General features: G+C 39.0%; 1 protein-coding gene across 3 annotated transcripts; it reads right to left on the reverse strand.

Moving 5' to 3' along the window:
• Positions 1–414: 414 nt before the first annotated feature.
• On the reverse strand, positions 415–14491 carry LOC113679241 (Na(+)/citrate cotransporter). Of its 3 annotated transcripts, none has more exons than XM_027196191.2 (15): positions 14386–14491; positions 13848–14058; positions 8882–9147; positions 7733–7904; positions 6561–6703; positions 6056–6098; positions 5089–5222; positions 4386–4505; positions 3799–3933; positions 3207–3311; positions 2907–3001; positions 2602–2711; positions 2330–2491; positions 2049–2186; positions 415–1660 (listed from the first exon to the last, which is right to left on the reverse strand). In XM_027196191.2, exons 2-15 carry the CDS (start codon positions 14040–14042, stop codon positions 1466–1468), a joined length of 2013 nt encoding a protein of 670 aa, XP_027051992.2. In that variant the 5' UTR covers positions 14043–14058; positions 14386–14491; the 3' UTR covers positions 415–1465. The 3 variants fall into 3 exon arrangements, with proteins under 3 accessions (XP_027051992.2, XP_089045480.1, XP_089045479.1); XM_089189354.1 differs by having other exon boundaries at positions 13848–14053; positions 14386–14486; XM_089189353.1 differs by lacking the exons at positions 13848–14058; positions 14386–14491 and adding an exon at positions 11134–11575.
• Between the last annotated feature and the right edge of the window lie 1110 nt (positions 14492–15601).

The raw sequence follows: 15601 nt of genomic DNA on the forward strand, positions 1-15601 counted from the left end.
TGGGCAGCAACTGTTTAAAAGGACGTGCCCTTTTCCCTTACTTTTGTATGGTCCATGGTTCTGTAATCGTTGCCGTCATCGTCGGGTAATTTTACGCTCTTAATTTGCAAAGAACGGCTGTTCAATAGGCAGTTTTTAAGAATACATGCAGTCATTGTTCTGGTAGTAAATCTTCTGTTCCGACCTACTCTCGTTGTTGTTAGACTCAGTGAAAAACATCAAGAGTTACTCGAAATTCGAATATTTAAATTCAACGCAATTGTGATTGCGTAAGGCTGTCTAGTAGTGTTCACTACGACAATAATCTCCACTTGGTGTAGGGACGCCATTTCTTCACGAATGCTGGAAGAGAACATTTGGTAGATTGACAAAATTGAATGCTTCTACGGAGTCGAGCAATAACACATGACTCGCGAGACTTAAAAAAAGACTTTATTATCATATCTAGTGCATACAAATTCTGTATATAGAGTCCTAAAGATGTGCCGTTGCAAATCACGCTTTACATTTGACGGAAACGACTCCAGTGTTGTGTTGCAAAAGCTTTTCCATTTTGAGAAAAATCATTTATTTACATTTTAAGACTAATCGTTCACTTGTGTACATGTTTCAAAAATAATCACGAGCAATTTAGACTAAACGTGAAAGTATAACCTCTTTGGAAATACTCAACTCATTTTGGTCGACATTTCTGTACACAATCGAGATATTAGGAACATTAGATTAAAATTGAAGAGAAAAAGTTTATAGTAAATTGTCGCAACATTTATGCGCGTTAACAGCTCAATATGTATCTTGACCCAGGAGTAAGTGCGATATTTCTAGCGCCAAAATATCACATAAAGAACAATTGCACCCTTCCATTGAAAAAAATGTAAAGGACACCCAAAAATCAATGATAAATGCGTCACCATGGATTTATAAGGAGGGCCTTCCTGGGGTTTGGGAAATGAAAGAACAAGATCATTCAATTGTAGAAAAAAATGAAAATATTACTATAGAATGTAACGGTAAGGATAACTTTAGGGCTTTCCGGCTTAAGTTATGCCTCTCCTAGCTGAAGTCACATTTATAGACATATATGATTGAATGAACAAATACATATTGATCATTCTTGAAAAGTTCCTGAGGTCAAGGAAACACGGAACCCTTAACTTCTGGAAACTGGGTGATTTAGCTCAGAGCCCCTCCTGTGAAATCAATTTTGTTCAATAAATTAACCATAAAAAGGATTGACATACTAGAAAATTTCTGGGAACAAAGAAACCTAATTCTCCCCTCCCCCCGGAAAGGCCCTCATGACGAGGAAATTTACTGTCAGTGTTTACCATTCATCCCCGCGGCCCATTGGTTATTTACGTAACTAAAAAAACGAGGACTTTGGGAACGAGAGTGAGCGATTACGGGCAAATTTCGAGTTCATTTATGCATATATCGTTTTATAAATTACCAGCGAGCCGTCATCTTAGGAAGAAGTGATATTCTGGCATAAAGCCGTCAGATTGTAACCAACAGTCGGTGTTGCAGTGGTACTCAGTGCACTTTTACCTCCAGCCCAGCTTGGAAAAGTACTTAGATTAAACATTGGAACTCCGTAGACATGTATGCAAATTACCAGAACTGTGACAGCGAGGATGTTCATACCAAAGCCAGCCTTCGCCTAAGAGAACGCACGAACGTTAATTTTTTGAGTAGAAGATTAAGTGGGCATGACAATGGGAAGAAACAATCAGTCTGATTACACAAAAATGAGAATATTATTAACTTTTACTCCTACTCAACGCCATGAAAGAAGCTGGAAAGACTACTGTAAAGGCGTTTTAGCTTGAGGCGTCAAAGAGCTGAAACTTTAAGGTAATTATTATCTCTCCGGTATTCACCAAACCTGAACATTATCAATGATTTTGGGTCATGTGCTGAAATGTGCATAAATTTCTGATGGTATAAGGCAGCATGCACTTTGTGAATTTCCAGGCATAATTTGGTATTTTCCTGCGCCCATTCTTTTTTTCGAACAACCCCAATCTTTTGAAGCAAAACATACATACCATATCTTTTACTTTAAGATGTCCGCCAGAAAATACGATGGCATTTGGAGGTGTAGCAACCGGCAACATGAAAGCGAACGAGCAAGAAATGGCAGCAGGAAGCATAAGGTACCAGGGATGAACACCAATTTCTTCTCCCTGCGAATTGAAACAAAACTTTTCAGGGTCATGAAGTCACTGTGGCTCATACACAACTTTTATGTTTATGTTTGTGTAGATTGACTGATTATTTCAGTCTTTCCTGTGGGCTGTAAATCCAAATACACTTTCACAGAACTTACCAACGAAGCCAGAATGGGAAGAAAGATGGTCGCCGTTGCAGTGTTCGAGGTCACTTCCGTGAATGTGGTGATCATTACACACACGATAATGACAATTGCATAGTCTGGAATGGTGTTGAGGTGTGCCAGCTGGGAACCAACCCACTTGGATAGACCAGACACCTTGTAAGAGAGTCACAATTGAAGTGAACTTAAGTGCTGAAGGAAAATAGGTTTTCTTATGTCTACTGAGCTATGAACTCCTTCAGATTTATTGCTATAAAAAACCTTACCTTACAAGCGTCTGCAAGGGCGAATCCGCTGCCAAGCAAAATGACGATATTCCATGGAAACTTCCTCGACATTTCCTTGAAATTTAGAAGTCCGGGTGGCGGTTTGTTGACTAAGCAAGAAAAGTAGTATTTACCAAGGGCTTACGGCAAATTTTACAAATTTAACGACTAAAAAAAACATCAGTTAAAGCAATGGCATTTTCACAACTCGACACAAAGCACAGAACGTCTTAAACACATCTAAAATATAAAGCAGTTGCTTTTAAGCCAAGCTTATAAATGTGAGGAGTAGGAAAAAAGCTCACCTGATCGATCGGGGGCAAAAAACACCGGCCTCTGAGAGGGAAATACGAACAAAGAGAAAGAGATAAAAATGGCCACAGTGGCGTCACGGACGTAACTGAAAAATAAAGCAGAACGATAGCCGTTAACTTCTTCATAAAAAGTGGAAAGAGCGTGTGACTCCCAAACCCTTTTTCCATGTTTGTCAAAAAAACTGATATTTTATAACACTGAAAGAAAATTGAAGAAAAACACCGATGTAAGACCTCCAATGCCACTTACATTTTTAACAGAGGAATTAGCATTGCATAAAAGATACTTACTCTTTCTTGAATAAAATGGCCCATCCTTTCATAAATTTCGGATCACGAAACAGCCACAATAAAGCTAACAAAATAAAATGACCGAGCACGGCTTTCTCGGCAAACCTGGAAACAAAGGTGGAGAGTTTCTTTAGTTCTCTGGGAAAAAATTCTGCCAGAATAAAATATGAAAAATATTATTCAGTGATGACTCTAAGTCCTTTACTCCGTGGACAGAATCTTTTTTACTGATTTCTTGTGTAAAATTGCTTTGCTCTAAGAGATGCAATTCGGGAATAAATCGCACCGATGACAGCCAATCAGATTGCAAGGACAACCAGTGTTTTAAAATTGTATGTTACAGATTGTGATCATTTGCACTATATATAGCTTCAACTCTTAAACCAAGCTGGCTGTTTTGACTGTGTTAACAATACACGCATTCACAGAGCTGTTGTCAGCTCAAGATGTACATTTTGTGCGTCAAATTTAGGTAAGAAAATTAGATCGACAATACGAAATATTTCTCAGCTTATTCGCAGTGTTTTACAAGTCAAACTACATAAGTGCATACGTGCGTTAACTTTTTATGAGAAAAGTCACTGAATCTTACGACATTGGCCCAAGTGATCTGTATTGATTCGCCAAAACCTGCTTGATGGCCTTAGCAGATTGATTGTTCCTCTCTTGTGATCTTTGTGACTTACGGAAACAGCAACAGAAGCACCTATGGCAGCATTCACGGATGCTGAATGGATAAGGAAGTGAAGTGACGATGTTAGAAGACGGAACTGAAAGTTCACAATTCCGACTCTTTTCAATGGTTTAGAGTACAAACAGAAAAACTGTAATTTGACACTTTTTGGCTCACCACTTCCTCTACTTTATATTTTGTTCTAACATTAGATTAAAATAAAAATAACTCAATTTGTGCGTAGAAAGCTCTACTTACTTCAATTTATCATTCCCGTGTGGTGAGGTTGTTAGACAAAATACAGTAGCGTGGCGAAATCTTTAGGTATTATCTTCCGTCGAAGAAAGTTGAGGATAGTGTCATGAACAGGTTGTGGTTGGTGGTTTGAAAGTTTGATTGACCTTAATAACGATTGTTGCGACCACCTGATGAAAAAGCGCGCTGCAATAGCGCTGTAATAATTAAGCGTGAGATGCTTATTTTACACACGGCGTAGTTTAACATACCTAAATTTGAGAAACATTATTTGAATCCAGATCCAGGCTACAAACAGCAGAATAACCATTTGAGGAAAAGCGTAGCCAAACCAAGAGGCAAAACTAAATCCTGGACTGGCGGGATACAGGCTGAAAGACGAAGAGAAGGCAATAATGTGAATGTAACAAAGACTGCTTCTTAAATCGTGGAAACCCTTTAACTGCAATGTTATGTTATGTTAGTTTCATCCATTTCCTAGAAAATTAGTCTAGAGAATTTGGTGATGTATAAAAATTTTAAAATACACTCTAACTGGTTAGTTTTCCTGAGCTACCCCAGCTCTTGTTTATCAAATAAAGTATTTAAACGGTAGGGAAAACTTCATTACTTTTCATTTTTCTCCGCTCCCAGACCTTCCCGTTTTCAAGGCTCTGCCGCTTGCAGTGTCAAGGGAAAAAAACCACCAGCAGCGCAAACTAAGAAAGCTCATGAAGAAAGCTAATAGTGAATCTCACGACAGAGCAAATTTCAGATGAACGAAGAGTTAGGGCCACGTTGAAACCTCACCTCGGTTTTCTACAGATAAGGAAAGAACACGCAATTTCTTACCACTTGCGTTAATTGCGTTGCGTTTCCTTCCACTGGCTATAGTAATGTAACCCAAGTAACGCAACGTAAATAACCACTAACGTTAGTTAAGGTGAATTATTTAGTACAAATCGCCATACTTACCTATTCACCTGTCCACTAAATACCAGATTGGGCGCAGTGCCTGTCAAGGTGGCTGTTCCACCGATGTTTGCAGCATAAGCCACAGCTAACATCATGGCCTTGCAAAGCTTGTTGTAATACTGGTCTTCGGCTGTCTGTAGAACATTATAAAATGTGATGTTTATAAATCACATTTCCACTCGGGAGTTATAATAGAGGGCAGCCAGAGACACATAACCCTCTTGTACTTCTGGTCTAACGGCAAAGGTGTTAATGAAGGTGCTAGGTGAAACACGAGCAATTTTGAAATGAAAAACTATATGTTTACGAGGTACAATGCGGAAGACACGGCGGCCCGCTAACGGTTACCACGCTAGTCTCTGGTTGGGTATGTCAGCATTGAGAATTGAAAAAGTCATCGTATTGTATAATTCTTTACCGACAAAGAATTCTCATGACGTCTCTCTCTGAGTATCCACGAGTGATATTAAAAACTTGAGCCTTTACAAATAGCGTTTCTTTGGATCAAAATGCAAAATCTCAGTTGTTTTCACTCATGAAAGATTCCTCACCTCTATGATTGCGAGCTCATTCAAAAGGAATAGAGAATATATTCAATATGAGTCACCATATCTCTCAGTAAGTACACGCGCTATTAATTTTATTCAATTCAGCAGGTCGTATTTCTCTGTATAGCTCACTAAATTCAGAACTGGTTGTCAGAATTGAAATCTTCTCCCCTCTATTGGATCCCAAGGATATAATAAGTATCTTACTAAGGTTGTTTTCTCGGTCTGTGCTTTAAGTTACGGAACCTCGTTTTTTACCGCCTGGATTTATAGCCCGCGCGTAAATCTGAGCGAAAAAATCTCGGTTCGTAACTTACAGTGCGGCCATCGATCTTGAGAGAGGTAAAACAACTGACAGAAAATAACTAAAGAAATATATAGAAACCAATAAGAACAAAAGCAGCAACCACAATAATTACTTCATTATCTTTATCCTCTCGCAGTAAATCTACAGCGGACATTCTGGGGAAAAAACATGGGAAAATTTAATATCATTAATAATTTCCCGATAATTTTTTAAAAACAAACAGGCATTTGGAAGATTGACAATTACATATCAAAGCAATAACTTCAGCCAATCAGAACAGACACAGACAGCAATGACCAATGAAAGGACAAAGCAATTTACACGTGACCAGCTTCAAGCCCGGAAAACACAGGCCTAGCTGGCGCCTCTTCGGATGCCAACAATATGGCGAGAAAATCGTTATATGACGAGAGCCTTATGTACGAGCTTTGTGTTTGTATGCTGGACTGCCAAAAGGACCACTTTGAACAAAAAACAACCTGATCAGCTTGGAGAGTGGCGTGCGTTTTAAGGCCGATCACAGATCACAGAGGGTGGTCACAAAACCTGCGTGATGCGAAATTACATTCGACCCTTCATTCTGAAAATTTTTTTTTCTACTCTGAAGTAGGGTCTACCTTTCATCCTTTTTGTAGTTGATTCCGCTTTCCGCGTCGTTCTTTTCTTTCACGATATCAACTTCCTGGAATGTGACGTCTTTCTTTTCATCAATCTGGTTGGCATTGTCTACAGTCATGTCACCAAGTTGGAAAGAAGCCCGCTGAAGAGTAAGGTCGCCAAGCCGTTGAGAAATAGCATACGTAACGTTCATTTGCATCGGGAACTAGAAATTATTCCTAATTTGAGTAAGAAACTATAACTCGACCTACTTTTTATTGCAACTAGAAACAGGGACAGACAACCGTATTCAAACTCACACAAATCACATTTCAATTGACCAGTGTAAACAAAAACCACAGGCCAATCAGACGAAAAGAAAATATCACGAGGAAGCAAATGAGAGCTTAAAGATAAAACCGGTAAACAGCCTGAAGCGTGGAAGACCTTTAACAATCAAGCTGCTCTTAGTTCTGGTTTTGCATCGCATAAGTTGAAACGGGGGCGCAAGCTCCCTAGAATAATCACAGAGCAAAGCAGAGCAAAACTAATGTAATCCAAGGTTACTTTCGACTCCCAATTGAAAAATTACTTTTAAATGAAGGGGACGCTGATGATCTCCCTTACAGATGCAATTCACTCATATTGATTCCACTCTTGAACGCTTTACGCTTTAGAAGGGCGTAAATTGAAAAATTCCAACAGACGACCCGGCTTATGTTTCTACTACGGAGTCTCGTCCTACACTATTTTTTCATTTCAAAATCTCTTTACTTAAGCCATTAAGCCCAGTGTAATCTATTTCTCGCGAGATAGATTACACTGCGTCTGAAGAAGATTTTGATGCAGTCATGAATAAATTACTCGTAATCTGGGAGTATCGGTGGGTTCTGATATGTTTGATTCCATATCTCATCGTCTAGGAAGCATCGATGCGGGATTCTACGCTGATAATTGAACTCAATAAGCACAGTTTGAGTGGTTCAGAGAAAAACGAAACCTTAAAAACAAAGCTTATCACATCCAGGGGAACTTTGAACACACCTTTCACTCTGGTTAGTTAATCGATATTTATTGAGACTATTGTTGTTATTATGGCTATTACTATCATCTTCATTATTGCCCTCCACACTGTAGAGTGACCATCAAGTGACAGTCATACAAGAGGATCATATTTGGAGATCTCACTCACCTCGTTCGTTTGGCTGTTGTCATTTTCTTTTCTCTCCAGCTGGTTCTTGATGCTCTCATGTTTTATTTCTCCTAGCACTGCTTCGACAATCGGCACCATCATGGCAGTGGTAGCTGTGTTGCTGATCCACATGGACAGAAAAGCTGTAGTCAACATGAATCCCAGCATCAAACTGAGACAGAACCAACCAAAAAGTTAAATCAAAACTGCAACATCTAATATCCAAAATTTCATACCGATGTGACAGTTTTGAAGTGGTCGGTGGTTTTGAACTTAAGCTTGCTAAAAACAGGTTTCAAATACAGTGATTTTGACAGAGAAAATGGTGTTAGGCTGAGGGTAGCAGTTGACCTGGAATCAAGTCCTTCGACGGCCACTTCTTCTGCACAGTAGTGACTGGCGAGAACCTTATCATAACACAGACTAAACACCGTAAACGAGCGACAAGAAATGGTGAAGTAAACAATCACATTGCCTTTTTTTAGAACTCTATTCAATTTTCAACCCACAGCAAGAACTTCTTTCAACAAATTCCGCCCTCTGGGAAGCCGGTTTATTTACTTGAGAAAAGGCCAGACAACTTGGATAAATTGGAGACTAAAATATTGAAACAACTGACCAACAATTACCACTTGACCCTGTTGATGACATACGATTATATTGCGGAAACGAAAAATACTCCTTAACGTTATTTTTACTGCTGTTTAAGTGGCGTTCTGACATAACTGATAAGATCACTTTCACATTCATTTCTTAAAAATTACTTGCAGTTCACATATACGATTTCCAGTTAAATTCACAGTCGTTGATTCATCAATTCACAAGTTTGTTACGAACTAACATAATGACCAGCTCTCAGTTGGTAGAGCTCTGCACCGACATCGTAGAGGTCATGGGTTCAAATCGTGTAAAAGCCTGAATTTTTTCAGGCCTTATTTTCACTACTGCTTAAGCAGTGTTCATTACTGAGAAGATCGCTTTCATATTCATTTCTTAAAAACTGCAGTTCACACAAATGATTTTCACATATTCATAGTCTGACCCGGAGGCGGTCGAACAGAGAGAATCATGCAAATAAGTCTGTCTTTCAAGTGAATAGATCACTCCATCCAGACCGCATATTCATTATACTAAGCTGAAGAGGATTACCTTCGTGGTTGAGTTCCGACCAGCAAGAGGACCCGAAGAGCAATCCGCTTGTGCAAGTTCCAATGTTCAACAGCCACAGCTACGACTAGGCCGCCGAAAAACAGAACATTAGTGTCTTTGAAGTAAGGAGTGGAGACTTGTTTAGAGCCCAGGACTCCAAATAAGGGGAAAAGAACCAATGGGAGAAGAGCTGTGACGGCCAACTCCACAACCTCCGTCACCCAGTACACCGCCATGATCAGGATACAGTACGCACAGCGGGCTTCCTAACAACAGAAATACAGAAATATTCATCGAAAAGTAGGAAAAAGAAACCTGTGAAGTAGGTTACTGTGACTTCTTTTAAGTAAGAACGGGTCAGTTAGACATCAGTCAAGTTGGATTCTTTTATCATTAATGGATTTCCTTTTTTTAAAGCGAACGGCAACATGGAAGCAAATCGCAAGAGGCGGTATGCAACCGATATCTTTCTGCAGTCTAACTTTGTTCCCATTCTCAAACGTAGTGTCTCCTTCTAGGTCGTCTGATCAAGCCTGCGCTTTCCATGGTTTCGGCGATTTCGTAGAAATGACGAACAGGGGCAAGTTAAAAGTCTTTAGTTATAACCCTTAGAAATTAAGCCATCCGCCAAACTTCCTTTTCGTCGAAGAGAATTGACCTGACCGAATATTTTTGTTTACAAAGCACAAGCTTCAAGTTCCCGCTGTCCTAGACAAAACAGAACTCTTGCCCCAACCGAAATAATAACTATGCATTGCTTTATTTCCTAGTTTTAGCTACCATTGTTCGCTTACCAAAGAGAGAAATTTAATCAAAGATCTTTTGTGTTAAGGACATTGGACGGATGATTAGTTTGAAAAATTTTAATATCTATATTCATGACACGCAACTTTCTAAAATTGGTTTTTTTTTTAGCCATGAATGCAATGGACTCACTTTGGCTGCAACCTATATGACCCAGAGAAGAGAGGGAAGTATCATCATTAAAATTTCCATCTAATATTAAAATCACATAATTTTATCAGCCCAAACACAATAGATTCTTCTGTAGAGATACTTTCACGGTCCACTAAGCAATTTTCGAGAAGACCGTCATTTTATAAATGATAAATATTGCAAATTAAAATGGGGCCAAATACATCATTAACCTTAATTTCTGGAGATATCTTAGATGATCCGCTATAGTCTTCCCCAGTCTTTTCGATAATCATTAATTCTTTAATTTTGCATTGTTTGCCTAGCCTAGCATTTATTACCTATAAGTCTTAACTTTGTTTGACAAACATGTCCAAAATTGCTCTTTGATAAATAAACAAATTGATTTTCTTGTTACGCATTTGTAAATCAGAACTGAACTGCAATGTGTAGAGCTTCTTTGGACTGCTAACGATCTTAAAGTACGATTGTGCATCATCTTGTAAAATCTCGTATCTATCGCCAAATCTTTCTCAGAACGCGGCTACAACCAGTAGTATTCTCGAACATTATAAACTCTCTGGCATCGTTTCAATGCCGTGATAAATCGTCCTTGAGATTGGAGCGCATAGATCATCGTCAACTCCCTTAAAACACCCACAGGATTTCGCTGCTATTTGATTCTAGAAGGGGAGAGTCAAAGGTCCAAAAGAAAAAATGCTCGTCAAAATTTTTGTCGAGTGTCAAACGTCTCGTAAGCTTGGTTTTGACCATTTCTTTCCATTGTTGTCCAAGTCTGTCCCGTGGTTTTGAAAAATTCCTTGCGTGTTTAACATGGGCTGATTTTATTGGTATAAAATCAAGAACACCCCAGATCCTTGAACAACGAATGGTAAGAACTCCAAGCCTCAGTCTTAATAATAAATATATTCCAAGACGATAATTCGAGGAAATATCAGTAAGAGCTAAGCTACGGAAACCTAAGAATTTCAAGTACTATCTTATTTGCTGGAGTAGGGAAGATCTAATCAAACATTAAAAATTGATGAGAAATCCTGTATAAGAAATAGCTACTCTCGCCGCTTTCGCAAAATATCTAGTAAATAACACCATACTCAGTCCTGGATATCGCATGCATCATGAACGATCAGCGGGTCATACGCATCTCGAGAAGCGAGGGGTGTTCATGAAAGGCTCAATACTGATTTATAAAAACAGCTGCGAATCAAACAGCACGTACATCGACGCGTTACGTTGTGATCTTTCTGAATTTGATGAGTCTGACAAAGCTGGCCTTTCCCCATGCAAAAAAAAAACAACCAAATTCATGCGCTTACCGATGTTGGAACTGCTATGGGCAAAGGTGCCAACACTATTGGTGTAAGGATGAGAACGACGTACTTGCGCCATTTCAGAAAGCACTTCGCGACAGAGGTATCCACAGGATCAGAGGAAACTGCCTCTGCGGAACTGGCCGGTTTCTGGTGTCTGTTTTCCGAATTCTCAGTAGCATTTTCGCTCACGACTTCAGATGAGAGGCAAACCACATTTGTTTCCCCTATTTCCATAGTGTTCATTTCTTGATTCGCTCTTGTAGCAACTTAAAATCGACCGAAACAGGGTTATTTGTTTTACGACGGATCTCTCTTGCCGCCAGGTCGACTTAGAGCGACTGGAAAAACCTAGTAATCTGAACAAGGTTTTACCGAATGTGAGGTTAAAGTTCACATTATATATTCAGTGTAGCTTGGTTTTAATTGTTGTTTAAGCCCGCCGCTTAAAAGAATATATAAATAAAATGACGCAGCCCCTTTCTTCTTTGTTTCCGGAAAACAAAAATAATGTTTATTGGTTTAAAAGTTAGAACGGATTTGATTAACTGCCAATCAAATAAGCACGACAAAAAGATGCAAATTACAGCAAATGTTTCCTTTCCTACAAGCAGAAAATGAAATAGGTGGTGTTTTTGATCAACATTCCAAAATTTGCACTCTTCATCCAGGCAACATGGATATTGGTTACCTAATTCAATTCCAGGGCCAGTATTTTTTTTTTTGATTTTCGTATTTATAAGTCGCGAATCCCCACTGTTGTTCCTAATGAAACTTCGGTTGGTATGGCGAAACAGAGGGATGAAGAATATCTTGGAAATTGTAATATATCCATTAAGCAGGCAGCTTGAGAAAGAGGTGAGCGAATGCGCGCGCGTTCTTTTTTCGTGAGAGCGTATTTCGAGTCCAGTACTCTAAGCATTCTTTTCAAGTGGTGCACTACTTCAACAAATGCTTTTTATTTATAATAATGATGAACTTCCTCCAATCAGCTCAGCAAAATATTGGTAATCTGGTGATGGCAGGCAGTGTTTATAGTCACGCAACGTACCCACCCGTGGCTGCCAAGGACAACAATGAACTTGGTATTTTCTCCGTCACCAAATACATTATGCGATTACAGATTTTTCCTCTACCCTAACTGCAGCTCTAATTGCTTAAGATTTAAATTATTTTAAATACATGTGTCGTGAAAATGATAATTTGGATGTTACTCAACTGTAGATTAGCAGACCGCGGAACCTGTGGAACCTGCGGAACCCTATAATTTTTGTAGAGAGACCTTAACCCTGATTGAAATTTCGTTTTCGGTACATTAAACAAGATTACTTTAAAAAGACAAATACGTTTTAATTGTCCTTGACGTCCAACTTAGATTGTGGCGATATTCACCGTATAAGGGTATGTAATGTCATACCCTGAGTGTCAATTTAAAAGCTCTGACGGTTTGGGTACCACGATATCCGAATAACGCCCCATCCGAAGGCTCTCAACAAACCTTTAGGCTGAAAGTGGTGGACTTTAATTCCATGGCCATGCATTTCATTGTACACGACCTTGGACTGAAGAACACCGCCATATAGAAACACCATCGTCTGTCGTGCATGTAGAATTTCGGGGTGATCGGGGAGTCTGGAGCGAATTTACAGCGTCTTAGTTCCAGTGGGTTCGTTTGGTTGGCGTTAATGACGTATCTTGGAAAGGATTATGTAGAGGGCAAAGCAGATGAACTAAAACCGAGCTAGATTGCCCTAAATAAGTCCAAAAAAATTGACACGATACAAAAGAACAACCACTTAAGCGGGGTAAAACTGATCTTATTCAAAATTTGCGCAGATCTTTTAAAGGTTAAGAGCGCGTCTGTTCATTCCCATGCAAATCCTCATATTTCACCCATCACCCATCGTACAACGTAACCATGCCACATTTATTCGATTCAACGCCGCGGCTTTTCTAAAAAGTCATTTTTTATATCGTTCCTAATTTCACAATTTGCATGTTAGTACTGCTGCATCACATGAAAAGTGAATAAATATCTAATGATGCTCTCTAGACATCAGAACTGTTCCATTCAAAACTTGTGCCTGGTTCACTAAAAATTTCCAACTGCGATCGAAGCAATGATCGCTGTGTGCTTTTTGAGTCTATTATTCGAGTAAACGACGCATCGTGATGCGGCGTTTATTCGAGGGCGGCGTTAATTGATGATTCTTCCGTAAAATGCGGCGTTTAATCGAGGGCGGCTGTAATTCGAGAGCGGCGTTTGATCGAGTAAATACGGTATTTGGATATTCACAGAGTTCACAAAGGCTCATTGTGTGAGTGTGGGCTTCCTGAGGTTGGAAGTCAAGGTGGATGAAAAAAAGAAACTTTAACTTTATTTATACCAGGAAAAAAATTCTCGTGAAGTGTTAAGATATTATTATTTTTCATTTTATATCATCATTTTTTTTAAACAAAAAATCAATGGTTCCGCAAGTTCCGGTAGTTCTGAAGGTTCCCGAGGTTCCGCTCTGCTGATCTAAATTTAGTAACTCCGCAGAATATTCATAACAATGATATGTAAATTATGATTTAAGTTCTCTTTGGATATTCAAAAAGAAAAAAAACAATTCATAATATCAACGGTTCTGAAAGAGAGGTGCACTTACAAGAATCTGCCGCCTCATCTTAAAGAAGGTAGATCATAAATTCAAACGTCACAAGCTTTCCAAGCTTACCGTTCCTTCTATCGCGATGGCTATGGGCATCAGAAGAATTGGAGTCAAGACAAGTATCAAATACTTTCGCCATGTTAGGATTCGCTCAAGAAGCGAAACTTTTGCCATTTGTGGCTGCTCGTCGAATGAAAGGTTAGGAGAACCCGATACGTCTTCCAAACTACTGTAACCTCTACCACGCTCGTACTCTGCCATCTTTGTAGACCCTATGCTGTGACAATAAACACATATATATGTAAAATAATGCACCGGTTGCAGAAAACGAATTAAATTTTCCTATCTTGCCGAGAGCCAAAGCGAAGATTTTCATCGCCTTATCTCAAACAGGAATTAAATCGGTATTCGATCACCTCACAGTTCATTTAAATCACGAGCACGACGTGTTTCGATACTTAAGAACTGAAATTAATCGCAAAGGATCCTTGCCTTGGCTCACATTTTACAAAGGAAACGGAAATGAAAATGAACAGCAAAATTATATTGTAGTTATGGTCCTAAAAATTCATTTCAAACACAAAAACACTGGCAATTAGCTGACCTTGAATCCAACACCGAAGAACCAGATGATCAATATTCAGAATACAAGCAGATCAGGAAGCTGATCATTTGCATGCGTTGTGTTGAAACGGCATGTGTCACGCTTATTAGCAGTCACGCGTGTCATGTGACTTCCTGGGAAGACGACATGGTCCCAAGTTGTATGAATCGAGAAAAAATTCTTAACAGGCAAGTCAACAGACCTTTATTCATTTTTAATTAAGTTTTCGATCTCTAGTGCCTGTATGGCAGCTATGCGATGGATGAATCGTTATCCAGCAGATGAGTGTAGACAGAACGTAATGCGCTGTCCATCGGAGAGAGATTTATCCAGTGGTTTCCACATCAAGGTGATCTCGAGCACTAACTTTTAGTTAATGTGCAGAAATCTCTTCCTTACACCTTAGCGAGCGTGTGTGAAAGTTAACAGTTTCATCAGAACTTCATGTGTGCATATCGCACGTTATCATTCCTCCGCGAAATTTTATTTCAGTTAATTAAATCCTGGGACCTTTTAACGGTATAAAAGTAGAAGCCTCGTTATGGCAGCAGAGCAGGCAACAAGAATTGAAAGTATTGTTTATTTTCTCGTGATTTTATTTATCTTTTCTTGATTCTTTGTATTTTTGAAACCATGTAATGTATATTTTTTCTTTCATTTTTTCTTTAGTTTGACGATAAACATAATAAACTATAGTGCAATATCTATCAAACTGTCGCAGTCTCTTCCGATGGGCGAACTAAATATCTTAATTGCAGTCACCTCGCCACTAGAAGACTCTCCACCAGCGAGCTCGCTACTAATGTAATCTCGTCCCTACTAAGTCCCCACCAGTAAACTCACCATAAAGGTCGCCACCTACTTTGATATAAATTTAAAGCTTTAGCCTACTCTACTAAAAATAAAGTCTTGCAAGCCTCGCCATAAGAGTGCCTGTAAATATTTGGAATATTCACCTTTGACTTTCTTAACAATAACAGCTTATTAGTGGCTCGCGGAAGGTAAGTGTGATGTTTCTCCCCTTCCTGTTCACAGAAGAAGTATATTAGCCGTTCTTCATAATAGCAAGCAAAAGATTGTCATTCGATTCAATATTATTATTTTCCAAAAATTGACGCATTAGCAATAAAAAAGAAGGTCGTAATGCAAGTTTATGTGAGATGGAAAATGAATTTATGTGTGTCTGATGGAAAAACTAGGTGCCTCTGTCTTATGA

The sequence above is a fragment of the Pocillopora damicornis genome, chromosome 12, assembly GCF_964200805.1.
Source record: "Pocillopora damicornis chromosome 12, jaPocDami1.2, whole genome shotgun sequence".
Taxonomy (NCBI): Eukaryota; Metazoa; Cnidaria; class Anthozoa; order Scleractinia; family Pocilloporidae; genus Pocillopora; species Pocillopora damicornis.